The 26893-nt window shown below is 40.0% G+C and overlaps 1 protein-coding gene across 1 annotated transcript in view; it reads right to left on the minus strand.

Annotated features, from left to right (window-relative positions):
• The window catches only part of LOC140242416 (dystrophin-like), a 278004-nt gene that overhangs the window by 212810 nt on the left and 38301 nt on the right, over nucleotides 1-26893 (minus strand). The window contains exons 30-34 of the mRNA XM_072322153.1: nucleotides 23986-24129; nucleotides 20983-21141; nucleotides 20108-20452; nucleotides 19328-19639; nucleotides 18405-18716 (exon numbers count right to left, since the gene is read on the minus strand). Of these exons, the coding sequence (XP_072178254.1) occupies nucleotides 18405-18716; nucleotides 19328-19639; nucleotides 20108-20452; nucleotides 20983-21141; nucleotides 23986-24129 (1272 nt within the window). The remainder of the gene's footprint in view (nucleotides 1-18404; nucleotides 18717-19327; nucleotides 19640-20107; nucleotides 20453-20982; nucleotides 21142-23985; nucleotides 24130-26893) is intronic.

Raw genomic sequence — 26893 nt, forward strand, 5'->3', positions numbered from 1 at the left:
AAATATAGGCAGAAACTAATCTCCACACTGCTAAGTTTGTTCAGGTCAAAGTTTGAATCATGCATTCCGTTACTTAACATCATGGGGTACGAGTCAAAAGTTATTCCTTTTCACACACAAAAAATAACAAAAATTGCGCTGAGAAACTTTTATTTCCTCTGCCTTGTCTGAAAATATGTAATGAGAGTGAGCGAGGCGGTGTCAGAATCCAGGGCAAAATGTCGCCATCTACAGTAGATCGAGTGTCAAACGAGGTGTAGATAATACGATAAACTATAATCAGTCCATCTAAAGTGGTGACTGCAAACACCATTAAGGGTACTAATCACTGGCCTGGTAAGTCACTGGAAAACAAAATAATGATCACATTCCATGTGCAAGTTTCTCTCTATTGCGTCGGAGTTTAAGAGCTCGAAATAAGGCATTATTCCCGCTCAACTTCAGCAATGTCTTTCTTGGTATGCATTTCCAGACAGTCGCCCACTCAGCGGGGCTTGCGCAAGGTGACACACTTTAGCTGTACGTTGCTATGGCAACATCCCAGCCCGACATGCACTCACGTTGGATGGGGTCCGAGAGCTGTGAAATCAATGACGGGCTGTCATTCTGGGGCAGAACAATGACGCTGTTTGATGAGGCGGGGGATGATGTGGAATGAGGATGGACGCAAGAATAGCTGTCCTTGACGACGCACAAAAATCACAATCAAGCAACTCGCCTTTGAGGGATGACATCAATTCTTCTTGTTGCTGACACAGTTGTGTAGGCATACAAATGACAGCACAAAAATGGCAGGTATTCCAATTAAAATCCGATTCCGTTCCACATACAGTTTCACTGGAGAAACACAATCATGTTGCTCCGCATATTGACGTTACATACGGCACATTTCTGCATCCACCACAAGATGCGAGAGTTGGAGAAGCATGCCTGGATCACAAAAATGACATCCAGGGGTCGCCTGCACTTTTTATCATCCTCCTCCTTCTCCTCCTCCTCCTCCTCACACAATGTTATTAATAGAATGTGTCCTCCCTGAATTCACCTCATGAGCCAGACCTGCAGATAACCGAGATTCTCTTTTCTTTCCAAGACAGTAAAACATGAGTAAGTGTTGGCTAAAAGAATGTCAGTCATTCAAAAATTCCCCCTCCATGACTTGCACTCCCCCCTTACATAAACCCCCACATGTGGGCATGTGTGTAAATAGAGGTGGGACCTCTGCTATTCAGAGTGACAGCAAAGTTGATTGCTGTGACGAGGAAAAAAAAGGGAAAGAGAATTCCTCTGATGACTGTTGGACGAGTTTATCGTCTGTATTTATTTATCTTTTTTTTAACGTAGAAGACACCCACCCAAACGACTTTTCAATACCTCCCTACAGCTGCTTTCCCCGTCCGTCGCCCCCGAGCCAGCTTGGGAAATCGAAGAAGGCAGAGAGGCCCATAGTGCAGATCTTGTCGTCACTTTCCACCAACAAAGCACAAAATAGCGTCTTATCACTCGCGGACGCCGCACAAGGGTCTCACTGTCTCACGAATGTAATGGTGTGAAACATTTGGGGAAGAATATACTGTCCTCTGTACACTCTGTGCTCAGCATCAGGGGAGACAACACGCACAGCTGTAACGAAAGGAATTGGGACTCTCACATCAGCTAATGTGCGAGATACCGGAAGAAATGGAATTCAAGAAGCAGTACTCCTTTGGTGCCCAGTTGACAGACTGACAAGGGAGCTGTAGGATTCTGACTTCCACTTTTTCTTTAGGGGGTAACCTCCATGACATCGTACAGCGAGTGGATTAGGAAGTAACTAACTTTGCAGAACATTTTCCAGCTCAGGACGCTGGCCTTTCACAGAGTAATCAAGCTCACCCCACAGGTAGACTGTGCTAAAGTGCACTATTAGTCTACAAATGCAAGCATACATAATGCAGAATGACATTTTGCTGGGTGGTGGGGCAGGGTTCTGATGAGGAAGGAACAGAGATTACACAATAAATCAAAACTATTTTATGGAGTTAGCCAGACAGGAAGTTTGTCATAAGTCAATAAAACCCAAGAACAGTCTGCTCTGACGCAGGTGCATCTAATCAACAGGAGATGATAAAGGCAAACCGTCAAGAAGAAGTTTCGTCCAACACGATGCACCGAGTTGACAGTCAAAAAGATGAAATCTGGATGTAAATGATGCTCAGAAGAGATCAATTAATGTAATTCTCAGCAATGCCGGTTGAATGGTGCCGCTCAGATGGCATAGCTATCATCTTCCATCAACCTTGTACTAACAAGATGCCTCAGCGAGTGTCTGAGCAGATACGCAAGTAAATCATGGCAGGCTCGGAAGCAGAGGTTTAAAGACGACTGAATTTATGGTTCCCTCCCAATGATGCGAGTCTTGTAACAGTTAAAACTCAAAGCTCGATGCATAAACAGCACGACATCCTCAGCCCAATCACAGTTACATTTTTCCCCCTCTCTTTTTTCTTTTCCCCCTCTCAAATGCCGCAGACATGATCAGTTTACATATGTTATACCACAGACTTGGGTCCACGTGTGGCGGACTGTAGTTCTCTTCTTCAGAAACTGACAATAGAATTACGAGAACAAAAAGTTCGTTTGCGACTCGGCGCTTGGTCGCCACTGTTTTGCCATCTGCCGAATCAGGTAATCGCCATCTGCTAATTGAAACTTAACTCAATACTCCCTGCCAAAACTTAATCAAGATTCGCTGAAGTTGGGCGGCAAAGAGAAAACAATACCGAAGATGAAAACAGAATTTGTTTCCAATTTCTTGCCCGTGGCTATGTGTCTCGCATCGCTTGGAGACTCTCCTATCTTCTTTTCCTACAATCTCATGTCTTCTATGTCCTTATATTCATTTTCAATCAGTCAGAGGCAGAGGCATAGAGCGATAGAGTGAGAATGAAAACAGGAGGCCTGGAATCAAAGATAGCTGAGCAAACTTTCAATCCAATCTCAAAGCACTGAGCAGTCAGTGTTGTGTGTGCCGAAGCATCAAGTGGCCCGGCTTGATTTCAGTCGACCGGTTCCAGAACAAAATTCTTAAGGTCTTGCTCCTCCTTTTTTTTTTTCTTTGTTTTCCTTTTCCACTAGAATGGATGGTGTACAATGTATCAAACTACCTTTGCTTTCCTGTAACTGAACTCCAGCTATGCTATCTCGCGTCCATGGAATGCACTTTTCCTTTTTTTTAGATGAACTATTGTTCTTTCCAAATGTTCTCCCAAGGTCTTCCCGTCAATAAAATGAAGAAGACATGTCAATCAGCTCTGATTTGCTTCTACTGTTCATCAGCAAAGCAAAACATAAGAAGTCTAGTACTCAATTTGAAGCTTATCAACACATAACGATTTTGAACATTCATAAAGCAAATAAAAACTGATGTGAAATATTCAGTCAGTTCACATGAAAGATTTGAAAAGGCTATCATTTGGATATTGAATGCTATCATGCTTCAGATTTCATGCTGAAGCAAATTACCTTGTAAGTGAAATACTCCAGAAAATAGAAACTGTATCAATGGTTCAGACAGTTACAGCTAAATGGATATAATTGTTTTCAATACCATGATATTTGGGGAGAATAGTGTCCTCATACTGAATATCAAAGCATGGAAAATCATCTATTAACATACACATAAAATTATGCAACACAATGCTCCTATGAAATCTGACTCAATGCACACATAACTACTACACATTCTTTAAAAGATTTTAAAGGCATGGAGAACTGAATACAAGAAATGTGACATACAGAATGAGGAGGAGACAGTAGTACTTTAAACTAGAGAACCTGAAAATCACTGATAAAAGACAAAGGGAACAGCCTCTGTAACAACTTAGAGCAAGACAGAGAAGGCAATAAGGAAGAGAATACAGCAGAGATGCCAACTTTGTCACAATCCATTGAATTGCTTGAAAACATCAGCACAAAGTCGCGATTATGTGCAGGAGAAAGCCAAGCACCTCCTCTCCATGCGAACAAGATCACCACGAGAAGCCCATCTTATCATGAAGAAGAGGAAGAAAAGTCCTTTCACAGTCTGAGATGGGGGCACATCATCCGGGGGGCGGGTTTGCTACGAGGAACTTTTCCAACACAGCCAGCTTCTTTTTTCGTCCCAAGATAAAATTCCTCCGGGATTCAGATTATTCCACAGACACCGCGCCTCTGGGACTTGGTAGCCTCCGTCTCTTAATGGAATTACAAGGGGGGCAGAACAGAGGAACGCCGACAGAAGAAAGCCCCGTCTCTTCTCGCACCGCTCCCTGGTTCCCACGGCAACAAGAGGAAGGGATGGGATGTCCCAAGAGAGGGGAGAAGGTGCTAGGGGAATTAGAAGTAGTAATTGAGACGGGAAGAAAAGTAAAGAGAGAGTTTGGCAGTTAGTGAAGATGAGGAGAGAGAGAGAGAGAGGAGGGGGGGGGGGGAGAAGCCTACACTGCTTAACTTTGAATACCAAATGGTGTATATCATAACTAGATTTTCTCGGATTGTTATTGTAAGGATGGGCTGACAAAAATGGGTCGATGACTCTTGATGTCAACATTTGGCGACGTCTGTCAGTGAGAGAGGGGCGATAAAAGCGCTGCTCTGTGCAGGGAAGGGAGGGGAAGATTCTCTCTGTCCCTCGGTGGACTACAAGAGAACCAAAATAAGAAATGGGGTGGCACACTTTATAGGAGTCCTTCTGTGTCTGGAGAAATGTAATAGATCGGAAACTGTCTCGTTTCTAGAAACTCGGTACCGCCAATGTCTCGCTGCCGGAAACATGAACAGCCATTGTCTCTATCTCATGTTAGAGATAAGAAGTCCTGAATTCCTACAAGAGGCCATAGTATAGAATCAACTCAACAGATGGATTGCTGACAAGCAGAAAATTGACATCTACTTTCAAATGCTTGCTTCCCGGGTATCTAAAAAAATGAATACCTCCATCTCTACTCCTTATTAAGGAAATATCATGGCAATTCAAAAAATGCTGATGTAGATTATCATTCACCCAGTTGAAGTGTAATCTCCAAAATTCTTATAAATCACACATATAAGGACCATTCTTCGACTGGAAGAATGCCAGAAGAAACTGATTGTTTATCGGTGAAACGTCACAAGACATATTTCCACTCCAGTTTTGTGATTTTAAAGAATTTTAGAGATTCAAATAATGCTATGAATGAAACATTTACCATGTATTTCTTACAGGACAAAGCTTTATGTTACGTGCCAAAAAAAAAAAGGGAGACGTGTTATCCATCTACATGAAAGATTCTCAATGGCTGGGAGCCAGGTCAAACTGAAAGTCATGAATTAAACCCAGACACAACATCTGATGCAACAGGGTCCTGAATTTAATACAGGCATTATTACGCCTCAACGTACAGTGACTGAAAATTTATATTCGCACCAGAGCATCCAATAGGCATGACACACATTATAAATTGTACATTCTATTCCCTTGCCGTGCATAGCGTATGCCTTGTCACCACAAAGTGAAATTGTTTCTATATCGCCCTCTGGGCTCGCCGAAAGGTCAGAATAACAACTAAACTTGGGAGATAATATATGGCGCCATTCATCACCCTGTCCTTCGTAACTGTGTGTGTTACCGGTCATACTGAAATGCACACTTTTAATGCTGCCTGGGCAATGTGACTAAGGATGTGTGTTTGTGTGTGTGTGTGTGTGTGTGCACGCACACATGGGCACGCCTGCATGCAACAGGAAGAGAGAGAGAGAGAGAGAGAAAGAAGAATATAACAAGGGATATATTGGAATATATATGACATGTATTTGACACAGACATCTTGTTTAAGTCCAACCTTATTGTATCTCTTTGCCTCTAGACACCTCGACTGGATTACTTACTTTGCTGATTGGTACAGATGTTTGCAATCAATCACCAGTGAGAAGAGATTAACTTATCCCCCTTAATCCCTACCATGTCACTACAGCATTCCTGTTTTTCCGAGGCACACTGTTAAGCTTGAGTGAGCTTAGCTCACGATGAGGTCAAGTTTAGAGGAATTATCTGAATGCTGATGAAAACACAAGTAAAGTTGAAGATAGGTGCCCTGTGCATGTCAAGGATTCAAAGCTTGGTTTGTACTTTATAGCATATAAAGTAGAAACAGTTTTCTTTAAGAAATGTTGGATATGAAATACTCCAGTAACTGAAGCCAAATGAAGCCATCTTGGCAGGGAAAACCTGTAATGAATGCAGAAACTTCAGAAATAAAGCAAAATCAATATGGCTTCATGTAAAATTTGTATCATACACCCACAGGTGTACCTTCGAAATGCTGTATAATTTGGTGAAACTGCGTACTGTGCATAGGGGTAACAGGTCATGCTGTGTGATATGCACAGTCACGCACACAAATCTGGGTTTTGTAAACAGAGCAGGATGTGTACAATCCTATAGAATTCTATTTCCTTCCTCCCTGCTTTTGTAATCTTATGGGAGCATGTCAACTGAAATCTTGGTTCTGCCCTAAATTCTCTTCCAACAAAAGCAAATTTTGCAAATGCGAATGCAGAGCGTCAGGCAGACACAGATAATGATGAGACATTGATCAGGATCAGGCATCGAATTTGCACAAATTATTTCCTGACATCAACATGATCATGAAATATCTGCGGCCCACATGATTTTCAATCAGTAATTTATCATTCTTGGGGGAAAGGCAAATAAATCCTGAAACTACATTACATGTGCACACACACAACAGACGCACACAAACACACACACACACACTTGATATATAGTGAGAACATTCAAGACATATGTCGGACACAATCATTCACATACAAAAATGAGGTACGTAAACTAAAACCCAGGGCATCACAAGAAATAAGAATTTGAAATTCTAAATCAAGTATTGACAGTTGAACAGCTATCTAATGACTTATATATAACATACTAACCCTTTATGTGACAAGGCACTAGTCTAACTTGCCTTGCTGATAAAGTCATCAGCGTTCAGTAATCCATACAAACTTGACCTAATCTACAGCTATAAAGTGAGCAAGCCCACTTAAGTATAGCAATGTGTCTCAGTCCAATGGGAAGGCCATGTTGAAACAATAGGCACAAGAGGGATTAGGTAATCTCTATTTATTGGCAATTAGTTTCCAGATATCCATGGTAATCCTTGAGGGAAGCACTTGAGGATGCATGGCAGTTAGCGAACAAAACACACTATGGGTAAACTGGCACATGAGGATGTCTGGGCTGTTGAGAAGTTAGATGCAGGATGAAGTATTGCCAATATTATAAGGCAATCACCACATCCACATCAGGTGAAGATAGCTTGAGGGCATCAACTCTTGGACAACTTCATGTAACTCACAACTCAAGCAAGATTGTATCACTGATAGCTACCACACACAAAAAAAGAAGAAGATGACAATGGTGATAGCTAGAGGATACTGAAACTGAGAGAGATAAGAAAGAGAGAAGAAAAAGAGAAACAGACAGATAGACTCACATCAAGAAGAGACAGTCACCCGACCCTGTGGGGGAAAACAGAAAGAAGAATGGGGAGAGGAGAGAGGGAGCTAAGAAAGCCATAAAAACAAGACACATGGAGGGATGAATTGGTAAAAAGGATGAGAGATAAAGACAACAACAACAATAGAGAGAAAAAAACAAGGGAAAGAAAAAAAAGTTAAACAAAAAGGCAAGGGTGAGAATATAGAGAGACAGAGACAGATATATATATATAACAGACAAAAGTCAGAATCATATAGACAGAATTTACTGTTTATAGAGAGGGAGTAAATGCGACAAAGATAAACTATGAGATTGAAGGGTATAGGAGTAAGGAAAAAAAACCAGTGATGTTGAATCAAACAAGTGGTCAGCGAAGAAGGGAGACAAAGAGAATGAAACAAAAGAGAGAAAGACAGAAACATAGAGATAGATAAAGATAGATAAAGATAGCAAAGAGAGAAATATAAAGGAAAGCAAGAGGTAGATAAAGAAAAGGTCATTTCTACTGGGACACAATGAGAAAGGTGGATGAGTAAAGATGAGAGCAGATACAGAAACAAATCCAGAAATAATGAGTAGACATGAAAAAAATAGAGAGTTAGAGGTATTTTAAGAAAGAGATAATGTATGAGAGGAGAAAAAAGGTATGAAAGAAAGAAAGAATGACATAAAAAGATGACAAAAAGATGTACATAAAGGAAAACTGGAGCTAGATAAAGAAAAGGTAACTTCTACTGGGACACAATGAGATTGGTGGATGGGTAAAGATGAGGATGGATAGAGAAACAAATCCTGAGTAGGCAGGAGAAAATGGAAAGAGATATTTTGAGTACGAGAGAGATATATTTATATATAATATAATGTAAGAGAGAGATGAATGTAAGAGAGAGATATATTTATATAAAATATAATGTAAGAGAGAGATATATTCATATAAAATATAATGTATGAGGGAAGAGTTAAAAGGTATGAAAGAAAGAGAAAGAATGACATAAAGAGATAACAAAGAGATGCACATACAGGAATATAGGAGGTAGATACTGTAAGAAAGGGTAATTTCTCCTGGGAAACAATGAGATAAACCAGTAAAGATGAGAGCAGATACAGAAACAAATCCTGAAATAATGAGTACATAGGAAAAAAATGGAGAGAAAGAGATATTGAGCTGGAGAGAGATATATATATTGAGTGACAGAGAGAGAGAGAGATAATAAGGGAGAGAAAATGTAGAAAAGTGAGAGAGAGTATGACAGAAGGAGAGATACAATGTATGAGGGAGAGAAAAATAGTATGAAAGAGAGGAAAAAGAGAGATGTAAACAATTATCCCCTCCCAATGAGAAGAGACATGCTAACACCAAATGAATTGATGAAGGATTAGGTGTCGCGACACGCAGTGTGTGTTAATGGGTTCACCTGCCTCATTTGGTCTCCTGTGTCGACACCAAAGGATGCGTGCATGCTCTCAGCTCCACCTTAATCATGAAATAGTCCGTCAAAAGGAGCTTCCGCTTCTTCTTCAATTAAAGGATATATACATTCTATTTATTGATCAAACATTCCTTTCATTTATGAATGAACAATGGGTACATTTAAGGGGGGGGGGAGGAGAAGAAGAGTATTTAAACTCTGGATTGTTTTGAGATATCAAAGGATGAAATATTGCTCAACTATTTACCTACTGCACTATGGTTATTTTTTTTTGAGAGGGTGGTAATGTCAATTCATTGAATAAGAAAGCACAATATTACTCATCTCATCAAATTCATATAAGAAAACAACAACATTCAACCAATTTCTCTCAAAAATGTCGGGGGGGGGGGGTTCTTCAAGAAATTGGGATAAAAGAAAAAAAACTGTGGCTGTCAAGTAAAATATCCACATGAAACATCTCTGAATGTGCTTAATGCCTCTGCTCGCTGGGGGTGATAATATATCAAATTCTGACAATATCAGGTGAATCAAATGGCATTCTTTATACAGGAACACATTTGTTTCCAGGGTCTAACACGAATGTGCACCCACCCCACAGCCTGTATTCAGGGAGCACGCATGATTTAGTTGAGGGTTTCGCTTCCCACGCAGATCCTCCAGTATTGGGTTTTTCAAGAAGAGAAATCTCAAAATAGAAAGACAGTTAACAAACAAACACATTAAGGGTTTGCAAACACGACAAACCGCTGTCTTCTTCCTGAGAATTTGAGAAGTGAAGAAGTGGAGCAACAGGATGGGTGGGGCTCCCAGAGGGGGAGGGAGCTAAGGGGAGGGGAGGAAGATGGAGGATGGGAGAAGGAGAATGGGAGAAGGAGGTAAGAGGATGGGCATGGATGCAAAAGGGGAAGGAGGCTTAGAGGAGGGGTAGGGCTACTGGATGGTGAAGGGGGGGGGGGCTTAGAGAAGGAGTAGGGCTACTGGATGGGTGAGTGGGATTAGAGGAGGGGTAGGACTACTGGATGTGTGAGGGGACTTAGAGAAGGGGTAGGACTACTGGATGGGTGAGGGGGCTTAGAGAAGGGGTAGCACTTCTGGATGGGTGAGGGGGCTAAGGGGAGGGATAGGGCTACTGGATGGGTGAGGAGGCTTAGAGAAGGGGTAGGGCTCTAAGAGGGGGAAGGAGACTATGGGGAGGGGGTAGGGTTACGGGAGTTGGATGGGGGATAAGATGAGAGGTAGGGCTGCTGGTCAGAGGAGGGCAGCTAAGAGTTGAGAAGGGGGATGGCGCAAGGAGCTCTTGAAGGAAGAGAAGCTACCGACAGATGAAGGATATGGGGGGGGGGGGAAATATTGTATGTCCACCTATCTAAACTACACTGAAGGTACACTGTGTCTCAAAGATGGCAGCCTATAAAATCTACCCTCTCAAGAATAAATGACTTGAGTAAATAGATGGACAAACCATCACGCCCATAGATCAAAACAACATTACCATGTCAAAGGCAGGGTATTACAACCTCATATTATTTTCACTCGTCCAAATGGCTATCTGAGCAGTTGCCCTACACAGGCAGGCAACAGGTAAGTGTCCATTCATTTGACTTTCCCAATGATGATTTCCACTGCCCCTGGAAAGCAGTCATGTTGTTTATAACACCTTGTCAAGTACATTTTCAATTATTCACCATCACATCCCCAGTTCAGAAACAGTGGGCTATTAAAAATGCATAAAGCCTATGCAGAAGCCCTAAATTTTCTTTAGCCTCCCAGCTCATGTTCACCATAATGTTCAGAATCAGTCACGACTCCTACCCCCCCCCCCCCAATACACACACACATCTGGTTTCAATTGTCAACAGTGATAAAATAAATTGGGCTTGCAGACTGATCTCCAGGGAATGTAAGTTATGCTGTCATTTCTCTTCCATTTGCTCTCTCTTCAGTCCCCACTACCTACCGGAAAATGTTCCTAAGCTTTAAACTCCAAAGCAGAGAGTATTAATGCATGACAAGAAGAACTAATAACACTCTGAGACTGACCATGACACTGAACATGAATCTTCTCCACATTTGGTGTCACAAAAGAAAGATCACACATTGATAAGGAAGTCATGCACTGGTGTTCATAATATTGACACCAAACACTGACTTGTGCTCATACTTCACATCAAACACTGACTTGTGCTTATATTGACACCATGATATGCTCACACTGACATTAAACACCAACTTGTACCCACACTGACACTAAACACAGACTCCTGCTAAAATTAACACCAAACACCAATCTATATTCATCAAAATACAGACTTGTGCTCAATGTTCTGTTGATAAACACTGAAAGTGAAACCAAGAGCTAGCTGCTACATGTGTATGTCTCGTGTACCTGTGGTGTACCAGAAGACCCCTTGATCATCAAACCGTCTTCATTTCATTTTGACATTTCTTATGTGCCTGTTAATTCTAATTGCAAGACTTTAATACTTTCTGGTCTTTACTGTTTCATTTGAATAAAAAAGTGCAATATCATGAGGTCTAATGATCTTCACAATTCTCAACAGTTTTCTTAACCCGTTCACTTCGGGAACCTGATAAGCTGTGTATCAAGTCTATGAGGATTTCAGAATTCAGTATGAAAGGGGTTAAAGTCATTCCAATGGCATCAAAATATCACCTGTGAAAGAATAAGCCCCTAAACAAAATTTAACATTGAAACAAAAAAGGTGACATCTCTGGAATTCATTTTGTTTGCCTTTGAGTTGTAGAAGGATCCATTTATCTTGACTCAAGCATCTACGACAAACTCTGTGCATGTCACCACCACAAATAAAATGTTAATATTTGATACTTTTGACATACTTTTAAAGTAAATGTCGCAGCACAAGAGTCAGAAAATGAGTGAGATGTCTTCAAGAGGAAGGGCATCCTAACCATCCCGTTTTCCTACTCCCATCCCTCCCTTCTTAAATTGATCCCTCTATCTATCCATCTTCCATCATCCTTCTGGGAGAAAATAACTCCAGTGGGGACCGCATCCTCTCCAAAACTGAACTCCATCAATCATTTTCCCCTGCTTTATCTCCTTGGTGACACAAAGTGCACAGGATACTGACCGCAAATAATGATAATAATGATAAAAAATACTGTTTACATATCACTTACAATGCTACATTGCTCAGAGTTCTGAGAATGCACTTTATTTGGGTTTTTCTTTTCCACCATAGTTGTGCTGAAATTATTTATTGGGACTGTAAAGTTCTGCAGGATGTAAATGGAGAAGTACATTCAGACTCAGTGATCTAAAAAAAAAAAAAAAAAAAGCATAAATGGTTGCAAACATTCTCCATAATGAAAAAAAAAATGTTTGATTTACAGGCACCTTCCTGCATATTTTTTTTTTTCAATTGCAAGACATAAAAATAAAACCAAGAAAGGAAAGGGTGCATTTACGATTCGTTTAAAGGGATTGTACAGTTTGGGTTGAGACCTAATTTCGGGTTTTTAACATTTTTTGGTGAGATAATGAGAAACCTCTTTTGAAATATGAAAAAGCATGCAATTCTATGAGAAATTCAACATTTATTTGATGAAAATTGGTTTTGAAATGGCTGAGATATCCAAAAAGAGCGATTCTGATAAAGTGTGGGTCCCACACTTTATAACGATCGCTTTGTTTTACTTTGTTTTGGGATGTCTCAGTCATTCCAAACCCGATTTTCGTCAAATAAACTTTGAATTCCTCTTAAAATGGTATACTCTGTAATTTATCATGAGTGTTTTCTTGGTATCTCGCAAAAAGTTAAAAGCCCAATTCTCATCTCCACCAATACTGTACCATCCCTTTAAGCATTAAAGGACAAATTCACCAAAATATACATGATGTGTTATTTGAATGAATACAGCAATATCAGTAGAATACCTCAGTGAAAGTTTGAGGAAAATCAGACAATCCATTCAAGAGTTTTTAGATGAGAAGACTTCAACAATTTATGATGTTACATATATGTACAAGAATATAAAGAAAATATAAAATTCCACAAAATTTCATTTTTATAAAAAGTAAACTTTCCCCCAACTTCTTACCAACACATGTTTAGGGTAATATTGTTCCCCCTGCTTTCTGAAAGAGGTAAGTCAAGTGCTGTTTCAATTTGCTAAAAATATGAAAATATACTGAATTCTATTTACATTTTCTTTATATCGTACATATGTGACATCACAAACTGTAGTAGTCTTTTCATCCAGCATTGGCTGCACAGAAACTTAAAGAATTCATAAATTTTGAACGAACTGTCTGATTTTCCTAAACAAATTCATTGATGTGTTCAACTAACATTGCTGCATTCGATCAATCCAAACATATATTCAGGTGAACTTTAAATCACAACATTCTAAGATTCCTGCCTCCAGCCACTGGATACAGTTGCAATACCATCAACACATGTAGCAATCTCTTGTCCCTGAAGAACATTCATTTGCACCTGCTCACTAGTAATAGGCATCTTACTGGCACATATTAACATCCAGCAGGCTTTTTAAATTGCTCCTGGTAACACTGGTGGATCATTGCATGTCGTGCCAGGCAGCATCAGTTCAATGTCCATCAGGGCTTGAACCCCAAACCCTCTGGTCTGAGGTTATTAGTACTTCACCACAAGACTTTAATCAGCATAGCATGTTTTTCTACTGTACAATTTCTGCTTTCGTTATGCTTTTCGTTCACTTAATTATAATTTGCTCAACCATTTTATTGGCGTTCACATAAATTTTGATGACCCACACAAGCATTTCAGTATGATATTTGGTTGGATTAAATTCTATGATGGATCTATGATATAGGCCTATGTGCTTATTTGGGAGAAAACAAAGGCATGACAGCTGGTGTGCTGATAAAGTAAACAAGGCACATAAAGGGCTAAAATATCATTCAGCATAACTCCCTGCTGATGTCATAGGAATGATGATATCTAGAGCTATTATCTCTTTATGTGCCACGTTCGCACGTCCGACTCAGTCGACGGCGTGCCAACTTCGCATATTCTGCTCAACAAACAAAGCCGCCAAAACCGATCGATAAACCGCTAATCACTGCTAATCCCGCTGCATAATGAAAACGTTTCTCGTGCTTTTGTTCCTCTCATATACGGCTTGCATTCTATGTGGTTATTGACTATCAAGCGATGTTCCCAACTAGATTTGCTCGTACATTCTAAGTTTTTGTCATGGTTTTATGTGCAAAAGTCATGCCTTTACAGTAATGTAGCAACTGGTCATTCAAACGAAAAATTAAAAATAGATTCGTCATACAATTTATATCGAAACAAAGCTTGGCATTCGTCTTTAAGTTTGCTTACTATTATGCTCATCTTAACAGAAATTTGTAGAAGTTATACAAACTGGAAAAACAGAATTCTTTCTCAAAGCATGACAACCTTTGTGTCTCAGATAAACGTGGCACATAGGGGGTTTCCACCATGGCACAGAAAGAGTTATACGTGATTTATTGCTGCAATATCCGATCTTTATGGCATACCATTTTAAAAGGTTAACTTTTCTAAACACTCTACCAATACCGGAGCGAATTTTGTTGAGAAAGTGATACGATGGCTGGCGAAATGATGCACTTTTCAAATCAAATCCTCAAAGAGGAATACGACACCTTAGTCACCAACGCGAAGTGGCATCTATCTCCCTCTCTCTCTCCTCTTTCTCTTCAATGTCTGCGTTTACACCGCATCCATCGGGAATCACTTTGATCTATGAGCTTCACAGACTGGGCATGGGTAGCATAGAATAAACACTATTAACGGGGGGGCTCCCAAAATAAATCAATGTAGGGTTCATTCATCAACCGCTGGTGTGAAAACAGAAAGGATTGGGAAGGGAGTGGGCTAGGGAACAAAGGATTCCTTTTCCAGTCTAATCTGATTGTTCATTTCTCAGGCCCGATACCATTTACATTTCACATTTCAAGGCAAGAAGATGTACAAGGACCTCCTCTGGCTAGGTTTGAATACATAAAATCACAAACAAACAAACAAAAAATCACCAAGAAAGAGATCAAACACTACAATAATGAACAAAACAAAGACAGGGAACAGGTACATGGATTGGTATTTAAAAACATATAAGGAAAGAGAAACAGGTTTAACATGGATATATCAGAGAGACACTTTACAATAAAACTGCAAAAGAAAGAAAGAAAAAAAGAAGATATAAGGAGAATAAAGAATAGACAATTGCTGCTGCTGCTGATGATGATGATGATGACAGAGGAGGAGCCAAAGTGGAAGAATACATAAAAGGACAAGAACAGAATACATAAACGGACAAGAATAGAATCCATAATACTTCATATTAATGATGGTGGTATAGATAGCGATGACTATAATGATGATGATAATGATGGTGGAGATTAGATACTGATGACACTTTTGATGACAATGAGTACTGAAGCTAAGTGCACACACAAAAATGCATCAATAGATCTACTTCTTCATTGGCTCACACATTGATGCCATTAGAAGGAATCCATCATATTATGCACTCTCTCTTATCAATAAGTTGTCCCTCTCTGCATCATTAAATCTTCATCAGCGTGACCCAGATACCGTTGGAGGGATGATCAAATGGTATCACACATTCGTTTCCAGAAATCAACATTCACTCATTTCTCTCCCCATCATCTGGTTCCTGGCAGGCATGGCTGTGAAATATATGAACCCTCATCCTGCTCAAGACAAGACGTAAGGTGTGCACTTGCTGATTGATTCATTGACAGAGATAGCCATAAAACACATTATAATTCAGTTCCTCCTTGTGTGCTAAAAGTGCCAGACAGGTTAGTGTCAATATTTATGAGTTTCTCTTCTGCTTTTTCTCTCTCTTCCTTATCTATCTCTTTCTCACCCATATATTCTCTTTTTCTATCTCTTACCTCTCTTCCTTATCTATCTCTTTCTCACCCATATAGTCTCTTTTTCTATCTCTTACCTCTCTTCCTTATCTATCTCTTTCTCACCCATATATTCTCTTTTTCTATCTCTTACCTCTCTTCCTTATCTATCTCTTTCTCACCCATATATTCTCTTTTTCTATCTCTTACCTCTCTTCCTTATCTATCTCTTTCTCACCCATATATTCTCTTTTTCTATCTCTTACCTCTCTTCCTTATCTATCTCTTTCTCACCCATATATTCTCTTTTTCTATCTCTTACCTCTCTTCCTTATCTATCTCTTTCTCACCCATATAGTCTCTTTTTCTATCTCTTACCTCTCTTCCTTATCTATCTCTTTCTTACCCATATATTCTCTTTTTCTATCTCTTACCTCTCTTCCTTATCTATCTCTTTCTCACCCATATATTCTCTTTTTCTATCTCTTACCTCTCTTCCTTATCTATCTCTTTCTCACCCATATATTCTCTTTTTCTATCTCTTACCTCTCTTCCTTATCTATCTCTTTCTAACCCATATATTCTCTTTTTCTATCTCTTACCTCTCTTCCTTATCTATCTCTTTCTCACCCATATATTCTCTTTTTCTATCTCTTACCTCTCTTCCTTATCTATCTCTTTCTTACCCATAAATTCTCTTTTTCTATCTCTTACCTCTCTTCCTTATCTACCTCTTTCTCACCCATATATTCTCTTTTTCTATCTCTTACCACTCTTCCTTATCTATCTCTTTCTTACCCATATATTCTCTTTTTCTATCTCTCACCTCTCTCTCTTTCTCTCATGTGCTTTATCTCTTTCTTAACAACTTTCTCTTTCTCTAACCTCTAATTCTCTAGCGATCTGTATATTCTTCCATAAGCATCGGTTGCAACATCCTCCAAGCAAGAATCACATCTGAAAACAGCCCTTTTCTTCTGGTTCCCCACCCCTATCTAAAGTTTCCAAACTCTACAAGCCCTGCCTCCTGTCATCCCCCCCCCCCCATACCAAGTACACGTATGTTCCCAAAAGGATACTGGAGACTAAAGGGGGGACATGAATGAGCTAAACAACTGCCAATTAGGAAATACCACTCGCATGATCATTTGGTTCTGGGCTCTCAGGCGCTGCATCAGCGCGAGATGGCAATCCTTGGTGGATACTCTGCTGCTCTGATATAATTGGAACCAGGTGTTGATGATGGTCCCTCGCATCCATTTCAAGGTTATAGGGAGGATGGGAAGCAAAGTTTTTGAGATTAACTCATGGAATGCCTGTCATAAAGCCTACAATTATGCAGCATGACCACCTATGTGATTTGAAATGATGCATACTTCATATTTCTTACACAATACACATGTCTTGCAGAGCTTCACAAACTACTCCCCGTTGGAAATCAAGACTGGTCCCTCCATCCATTCATCCTTCCAGTGGGAAAAAAAAGTCATCCAATAACTTTCAACCTGCCATGAACTCAGCATCCAATATCTATAACAAGGGAAATGCATCAGATCCTTGTTTGACACAAGGAGGAGCTGTGTGACTCACAGGATAACCCCACAGACTGCTGCAGTATCTCCCCTAGGCATGGCACTTGATCCTTATTGCCCAGTCTTTCAGAAGTGATATAAAGCCATTAAAGTTTGGTGGTTGCTCGCTTATAAGCATCCAAGGCTTCTTTAGTAGTCATGAACAACAGATCACTTTCATCACTTATTTCAATCATTTGATAAGAATATATGTCCCTTCCTGCAGTCGCATATTGTGAAATTAAATCTTCTTTGCACTGTAAACTTTGTCACTGTCCAAAGACTGGAAAGGGAAGAAAAGCACAATCACATGCTCACTGCCCTATTTATACCATCACAACACATACACCTTGACAATCTCTACATCCCTGAGATTCTCAGCTGCCATTAAGTTGAATTGTGGTTACATCACATTGCAGTTTGAATCCTTAGTGTTTTGAGTTTGAATGTCTGAATGTACTTTGATACTTTATTTTGCCTTTTTTCCTGTCATCATAACTACATTAAAGGGCTTTAACCCACATTCAATCCATCTACTCATTTCCAACTCATCACTTTCACTGTATTCATGATACTTTAATTACAGCCACCACAAACCACCATCACAGCCATCATCACCATGCCAACCATCACCATGCCGACAATCATCTTTAACACCACCATCATCACCATCACATCTACTGCCACAGTCTCAGCCACTGTCAATTACATTGAAATCATCACTCATAACCCAAGTCATCTCCTTTACACTCCTTTACACCATCCTCATCATCACTGCCACCATTATCAACAATATCATCACCACTATCATCATCATCATAATCATCATCATCATCTTCATAATCTTGATTTCTTTACTCCTCATTCTCATTAATATCATCATCATATTTCATTATAATCTTCTTGGGGCATCCACAACATTCTTGTTGCCATCATGTCTGCAATCTTTTCTGTCCCACCAGTCAAACCATCACCTTCTTCCTCCTTACCTGCAGCTTCTCCTGGTTTCCCGCATCCCCTGCCGCCTTCAGCTGGTCCTCCGCGCCCTTCATCCACCGCTCCATCTCCTCCGTCTCCACCCGGAACTGGTACCAGTGGGGCACGACGATCTGGAGGGCGTTGCGCCGCCGCTCGGCGTCGGTCTTCAGGGTGGACCAGCGGCCCCGGAGGACGGACAGCTTGGACTCCAGCTGACCGGCCTGGGCGGGGTCTGTCTCTCTGGTCTTCTGGAGGAGCTGCTCCCCTTGCTGAATCAGGGACTCCACATCTGGCTCCAGGCTCTCCAGGGCTTCGTCCGTATCCTGAGGATGATGATGATGATGATGGAGATGACAAATTGCAAGATCATGAAACAGACTTCATCTTTCCATGTCCAGCCACTAAATAAATATTTAACTGTATCCCTTATAGCTGGCAAATAGGGGCTGGTTTAAATATGTGCACATCTTTTTTTCCCCAATACACAATAAACCATTCAATTATACTGTTTATATGCGATTCATTGCTCAACATTATCGCAAACATTGACTGGATATATTTTAGTTGACAAGTTTACTCGCTCAGTGTTGTCATCATGATCTACTAAACCAGTCACTGCGGATACATGATTGTGCTGAGTTCATATGACAAAAACATTTGAAAATCAATGCAGTTTATGCATATGTGAATAATTTTGAGATACTGGTTAGCAGGATTAAAAACATGCCTGCAAACGCCGAAAGTATGACAAATAAACAAGTGTTACAGAAAAAGCTGCTACATTTTATCAAATGCATCACAACTTTCAATCTATTAACTCATACTGAACCTGAAGGAGAACTTCTTGCCAAGGAACTCTGCATAACTACCTGCCAAACACGCCCGACCTAATCTGCTTCAAGACAAACGATTTTTGCTCAATATTGTCTCGCACCTTAACATTGGTCTCGATGTCGATCTCAAAGTCCTCGTCCCTCAGCTGCCCGCCCTCGACGAGCCGATGGTCGCAGAGGTCGATGGCCGTGTTGGTCTGCTCAAGGATGGTGTTGAACTCTCGGAGGTAGCCACTGGGCTTGACGGCCAGGTCCACAGCAACGGCGGATGCCTGGAGGTCTGGAGTTTGAGAGACGGGTGAGGTCCCTTGAGGGGTAACTGGTTGCTCCCCGACACCCTGGAAGATGTTGTTAAGGTTGACAGGGGCGCTCTCTGCAGTCTGGACCTCCATCTTGTCCACCTGCTCATCAACCTGACAACAAGATGGCGCAGAATTATAAGAATCATGTCAGAAATGTTGATCTGCATTTCTCTCTTTCATTATTAAAAGTTAAAGAACAGACTGAGACATTCTCGGAAACTTATTTTAAATCCCTAAAAGAGATGCCATAGAGTTCAAATTCTGACTCGTTTCCATTTCATTCACGCTTAAGATCTGTATCAAGGATTTGTCTTCACTCTGTTAGAAATTCATGACCTAAATGACACCTGCCTGTTCACTGCTTGCTGTTCAGGACAAAATGGAGCAGTGGTCATGAAGAACTTGTCCTTGACTGTTTATTTTAGTTTGATGTCCCCATTACAGTTCACCTTCATGCATTGTACATTACACTTCAGTTGTATAACAAAACCAATTGGCCTACAAAGTACAAAGTACATGGTGTACAATTTACATGATGTTTCATCACAACTTAACCACTGAAAGTGAGAGCAGACTTACCGCCATTCTGCCTCCAGATGGCGCTATTTGGTCCAACTTGCCAAGCTGAGTGGGTGCAGACTCACTGTCTGCCACCCTCTCCGGCTGAACGGTTTCCGTGACGATGGCGTCTGCATTGTTGTTGTTGAGGTTGTTGGCCATGACCACTGTCGTTGTCGTTGTCGTCACTGTCGTCGTCACGTTTGCGAAGTCTTTGGGTTTGGATTCGACCACCATTTCCTGTCTGGGAGATATCATCTCGGTGATCTCAACCTTTTGCTTCTTCTTCTCGTTCTCTTCCTTCTCCCTCAGCTTAGCCTCCTTCTCCAGCTCCATGCTGATTTGATTTTGCTTCGCCTGTTGCTCCTGAAAGAGAAAACGAGGTGGCAAATGCTGTTGGAGGAAGAATCAATAAGGCACCACTGACAGTCCCACGCATTGTAGCACTAGAGTTTGGCATCTTATACCACATGCTCATACATTGTTTGGGAACATCACAATTTAATGATGTACAAACATCCAAATCCCCTCCTCACAAATTGGAAGGTGCAAACCTATAACTGAGTGGTCCATCTTTAACATACACACATTCAAAGTGGAAAACAACCCTGTCCACCCCAAGAGTCGATCAATAGTCAGTAAATAGTATCAGCCTGGGTCCAATTTCATAAAAGATGTAATGATGATAACTCTTACCAGAATAGTAACTTCTCATAGCAACAAGCAATATGGAAGCAGGATTCTTGTCAATGCCATAATAACACTTGCCATTTCAGCAAGACTCACAAACATAGCAACTTTTCATGAAATGGGGCCCTGGTACACCAAGACATACGAATGAATGAATGAAAAGGAAACAAATATGACAAGACAAGTTAACTGAAGGGTGCACCAACCTTTATCTTCTTGCAGACATGTTCCCACTTCTGGTTGAGGGCGATGAGGTCGGGTTCTGAGGAGCGTCGACAGTCTCCTCCCAGCTGCATCAGCTCAAGAGCCTGGTCCCTGACCTCCTCCACCCTGTGGGAGTAGTCATCCACCTCGTCCTGGAGTCTCTGGTGAGAGAAGGTGTGAGCAGAGACAGTCTGAAGTCAGTTTGAGTTTGAGTTGAGTTTCAAGTTCGAGTTGAGTTTGGGTCAGTGTAATGAGTTTACATTTGATTTTGGGTTTGAGTTCAAGTTTCAGTTTGGGTTAAGTTTGAGTTTGTGTGATGTGTTCAAGTTTGATTTTGATTTTATATTTCAGGTATGATTTGAGTTTGAGATGGTGTAATGAGTTTGCATTTGATTTGGGATTTGAGTTCAAGTGTGAGTTTGATTTCAGTTTGAGTTTGTATGATGTCTTTGAATTTGATTTTATATTTCAGGTTTCATTTGAGTTTGAGAGATGGGTTTGAGTTAAGTTTTGAGTTTGATTGAGTTTGAGTTGAGCCTGACTTGGTATGTAAGCTTGAGTTTCAAACAGTTCTAGAAATGCACACTCAGCTATGAAGCTGCTGTGCAGAAAGGCCAATAGTACATTTTTTTTTATGTACTTAATGCATCAAAAATAAGCATATGTCAAATAAAACAAACATACATATGCATACAGACACAAATTATATATACATACATTTATACATCTACAACTTGTGACCATGAAAAGTCACAGAAATGCACTATTGTATATAGGAAGTGGAATTATTCCATATCCTCAATTTCTTTCTCCACCAATTGCATTGAATTGGTTGGAGTTAATAGATGATAAATACTCATTTCTATCTAACTACTGTACCATGATGCAAACTGTGCCCATAATGCATGCCCTCTGAGATATCAACATTGAGAAGGGCAAGCATTTAGGACTTACAACTGTAAGTTCCACAAGTCGAGAGCATACATGACTAGACATGTCTACTCCTATCATTTGCAACATCACACAAAGCCAATTTTTAATTTGAAACTCATCAGTTTCAATGCAGTCAAAGTAAATTAAAGGACAGTATGTAAGAAATGCTTCTACGCTTCTGGCAAAAACTTTTACACTGCCGATATGTTTACAAATATGATATATATATATGTCAACTTCAGTCATAACTAGTAGAACTGGACAGATGCTATTATTGAAGAGGATTCCAAATTTGATCCTGCTTTACCGAAATCCGGGGACTCTAGAACTGACACACACACATGCACGACTCACAAACAAATTCACACACATTTTCAACTGATTCAGATCTTCTTATTCACCCCCTTTAAAAGAAAGAGTCATATCACCGCTGGTTGATGTTAAATTTTGCAACTTTCCGCCAAGTACAGGCCAAATCAGGAGTTGGTATTCTACACAGCAAGATAAACTTAGAGCGTTCATAGAGGAGACAGCTTGCAGGCATTGCCTGTGTTTACATTTTACCCGTCCCTAATCTTTGCTAATGGAGCTTACTCATTCCCTGCAAATGCTAAGGTCAAATTCTTCAAAATGCAAAAAAAGAAAAGGAGGAACAACAACAACAACAAAAGTAGAGCTCCATATGACAGGCATTCCTAGACTTGTTCTAGCAAGCCATCTCTCCAAAATCGATCTTTTTCTCTCTCTTTTTCCTTTCTTTTTGTCTGATGGAGTGCAGATCTATCATCACAGTAAACAGTCCAAAACTTCTTGGTTCGATTGCAGCTTCAGGGGAAAACCATAAACTAGGAGGATGAAAAACCCCTGCCAAATCTGCTGCGCCAAAGTCTGAGCCAATGACCCTTGACCTTAGACCTATCAACCCTTGAAAATTCCTCAAAAAGGGGAGGGAGAATATATTTCTGAGGCCCAATTACAGGGGATGTGGGATAATTTGAGATAGACAACTTGATCTGACTGTGGCACTACTGCTACTAAATTTGCAAGGAACTATAAAAGTTATTATTACCACAAGTTCTGTGATTGCATGCATATTTATATACAGGATGCACCTCAATCCTACGTGTATTTCACTCATGAAGTTCATTTACAGTTTTGCCCAAAATCTAGCCACAACTTTGACTATTAAAGTGATGAATAACTTTTTGAATGCCACATTTCTTATAATTATAATTATGATTTACTCAGCTCAACAGAAAAAAAATTAAACATAACACTTTACAGAACCTAGTCAAGTATGTGCATATAACCCCCTAGTTCAGAGAACACAGGTGCACTGAATCCACTCATGAGAATTTTGAAATCCTTCATGGTAATAGATTTTGCAGTCATTCCAGTGGCTGATGGCATTTTCCATCTTACTCAAAGGTGAAAGCATTTACAAGAATGCAACATAGCTTTAATTCAGCCCTCCAATTCAATTTTATCATTTCTATTTGTCTGTGCAAGTATCACTATGACGGGTTTTCGGGTTATTCACCTTTTGCCCCTAGTGGCTTGAGAGTATCATACATCACACACAAGAATCACATAAATATCTCTATGGGTAATGAATCTCATTTTTTCTTATGTAATTCAGCAAATAACTGAACAAGCCCTAACAGTTTCGACAAATTACAATAACTACTGCACATACAATTGTATGTATAGCACTTTTACAATTTATACATTGTTTCACAGCACTTTACATCACATCATCATTCACAGCACAGATGTTTTATATGCGAACACTCTTATTTACTTAAATTCTCCCTGAATTGTTTACACCCAAAACAATTTCAAATATAAAATCGGAAACTGAAGCTTGTCTATAAAACAAAATTTCCCCCTTGAAGTTTGGGTAAGGGATAATGTCACCACACATACATATCATTAAATCATACACACAGGGAAACCTTAACTCTCTTAGTCCTATGACAACCATCTGAACAGGCTATCCAGGTAAAAAGTCATCAATGGTAATGAGCAGATTAAACTTTCTCACAGTCTGCAAACATCTCTCTCTCACTCACCTGGTAGGTCTGTCTCTCAGTCGGACTGACGAGCTCCTCTCTGGTGAGCTTCTCCGAGGTCTCGATCTTGGAGAGGGCCTCAGCCAGCCACTCCTTCACCTCGGCCAGGCTGGTACGGAACGCCGTCAGCTGATCCTGGTAGGTCTGGTAGATCGAGGGGTGCGGTGGAGGGGTGTGTTGGGGGGCACAGGAGGGGAGAGAGATGGGGGCGAGAAGGGCATGTGTATGAAGGAGGAGGAGGAGGAGGTTAAGAGGGGGTAAAAAAAGATAGATGGCTTCACACATCTTGATACCTTGGTTTTTCTTAGCCTGCATATATCATAAAGTTATATTCTTTTGTAGTTCTTATTTGTCAAAGTATATACCCCCACAAACAAACAAAATTATTGGTAGATGAACAAAAAATTTTCCAGAAGTTTTCATAGTTTAGACACAGATGTGCAAGCACTGACAATTATCACATTTCAGATCATTCATAACAACATTAACACAATACCTTATTTACTATTTGTGCCATCATTGACAACATGGAAAATGCAATTTTCCTCAAGCTTTTACATTCTATTGAAAGAGTCCCATGCTTCTTTTGTTCGGTTTTTTTTTTCTCTCTTTCTTTAACAAAGCATTCCACTTCATTAACCATGAAAAGTACTGGAAAACATCTTAATGCTTGCTGTGCAGGTAAAAGTACTGACATATATGCATTAGGATAGAGTGCAGCTGAGGGGACATGCATATATTTCATAGATGGGAGTTACAAGTATGAGTTCCCATGGGAGAAGGAGAGAGCTTGGCGATCCTTTGTATGCACTTCGGTAAATCTTTCTTTCAGCATATAAAGCTGTCAGACTTTTAAGTGGAGGAATATTTCAAAGCATGAATACAGGAATTCCTCTCTTTTTTTTTTTTCTCCCTCGCCACAGCTCTCTCTCCCTCTCTCTATCCTTCTCTCTTTGTTTGTCTGTACTGCTGTCTGTCCGTCTCTCTCTCTCTTTAAAGCTGTGGCTGTGTGTGTCTGTCCGCCTGAATTGCATATGTTAAACAGGCTCTACATACCCTTTTTCAAGTGAACATGACAGATTTATGCCAATGTGGAAAGACAAATGTTTTAAGACAGATACAGTGACCCGTGTATCAGTATGTGAAATAAACAAGACAAAGATAGACGAAAGAGATGAGACATTTTTGGAAACACACACGGATGTATGGATAGATGTAAACATGTAGAAATATATACAAGCTAGTATATGAATATACATTGTACATTGACAATTCCATGACATTTGCTCCAGTTACTTTGTTCCCATGAAATATCTACATGCCCAGCCTAACATAAAACCTACCCACATACATAACCCTAACCCCGATCCTAATCTTTACAAACTAAACCTAAAACCCTATCACAACCCTAACCCTAACCCTATGTCCTCGGAGAAAATAAGACTGGAGCAAGTATAGCAGGAGCAAATGTCATGTTACTACACTGACAACTACAAAAAAACCCCATAAAAGCTGGGGAGGTACCAAACAAGAAGATAGACAAGGCAAAAAATCTTATCACAGAAGAAGAAAAAAAAAACACGGCAGCAATATAACAAACAAAAATTAAAATGTGAATGACTGAAAGAAGGAAGGAGGAACGACAGAAAGGAAGCTGCAAGGATGGAGAGGATGATTTGAAGTCATACCCGAGGGGGGGAAAAGATTTAGTGATACAGCTTAGCCTCTTGTTGGTATGTGACCTCAACAAGAGATGGGGGAAAAAAAGTACAGTCAAACTCGGATACCTCGAATTCGTCGGGACTGAAGAAAATGGTTCGACGTACGCGAATTTCGAGGTACGCGTACGTCGAATTTTCTTCGACTTATCCAATGTTTATCGATGTTCGACGTTTACCGATGTTCAACATGGTGTCTGTTATAGTGCCTATTGATTATTTGCATGCTTGTCAATTTGAATTGAATCAACTTTTATATGACTGAATTGAGTGAAAATCGGAAATGAAATCAAAATTTCAGAAATAAAGATTTCGGTGGCCCGATCGCGCCACCAAAAAAAGAAAAAAAAAGTCGGATGTTTGCCTTTATACTTTTGAAAATGAACAGCGGTAACAATCGGCTACGCAAGATGCTAAAATAAAGGTCAGAGGTTTGCGTTTAATTGTGGAAATGAATGACGGTAATATTCGACTCGGTATGATACTAAAATAAATGTCGAATGTTTGCTCATACTTTTGGAAATGAATAACGATAAGACTCAGCTCCGTATGGTGCTAAAACTAATGTTAGATATTTGGTTTTGCGTTCGGAAATGAATAAGGATAACATTCGGCTCCGGAAGACGCTGAAATAAATGTCGAATTTTTGCTATGACGTTCGGAAATGAAAAACAATAACATTCAACTCCGTACGATGGTTAAATAAATGTCGGATGTTTCCTTATACTTTCGAAAGTAAATAGCAATAGCATTCGGCTCCGGAAGATGCTAAAATAGATGTCAGATGATCGTTTTTATGTTCGGAAGAAAATAGCAGTAATACTCTGCTCCATCATGTCCGTATGATGCTAAAATAACTGTATGATGTTTGCTTTTAAATTTCGAAATGAATAACAGAAACATTCAGCTGCGTTTAATGGTAAAATTAATGTTTGATGTTTGCTTTGACGTTCGGAAAAGAGTAACAATAATATTCCACTCCTGACAATGATGAAATAAATGCTGGATGTTTGCTTTTACGCTCGAAACTAAATTGCAATAACATTTAGCTCCGGAAGATGCTAAAATAAATGTTGAATGTTTGCTTTGATGTTCTGAAGTGAATAACAATAATATTCAACTCCGTACGCTGATAAAATAAATGCCGGATGTGTGCTTTTACGTTCGAAAGTAAATGTCAATAGCATTCA

Source organism: Diadema setosum, chromosome 19 (genome assembly GCF_964275005.1).
Source record: "Diadema setosum chromosome 19, eeDiaSeto1, whole genome shotgun sequence".
Taxonomy (NCBI): Eukaryota; Metazoa; Echinodermata; class Echinoidea; order Diadematoida; family Diadematidae; genus Diadema; species Diadema setosum.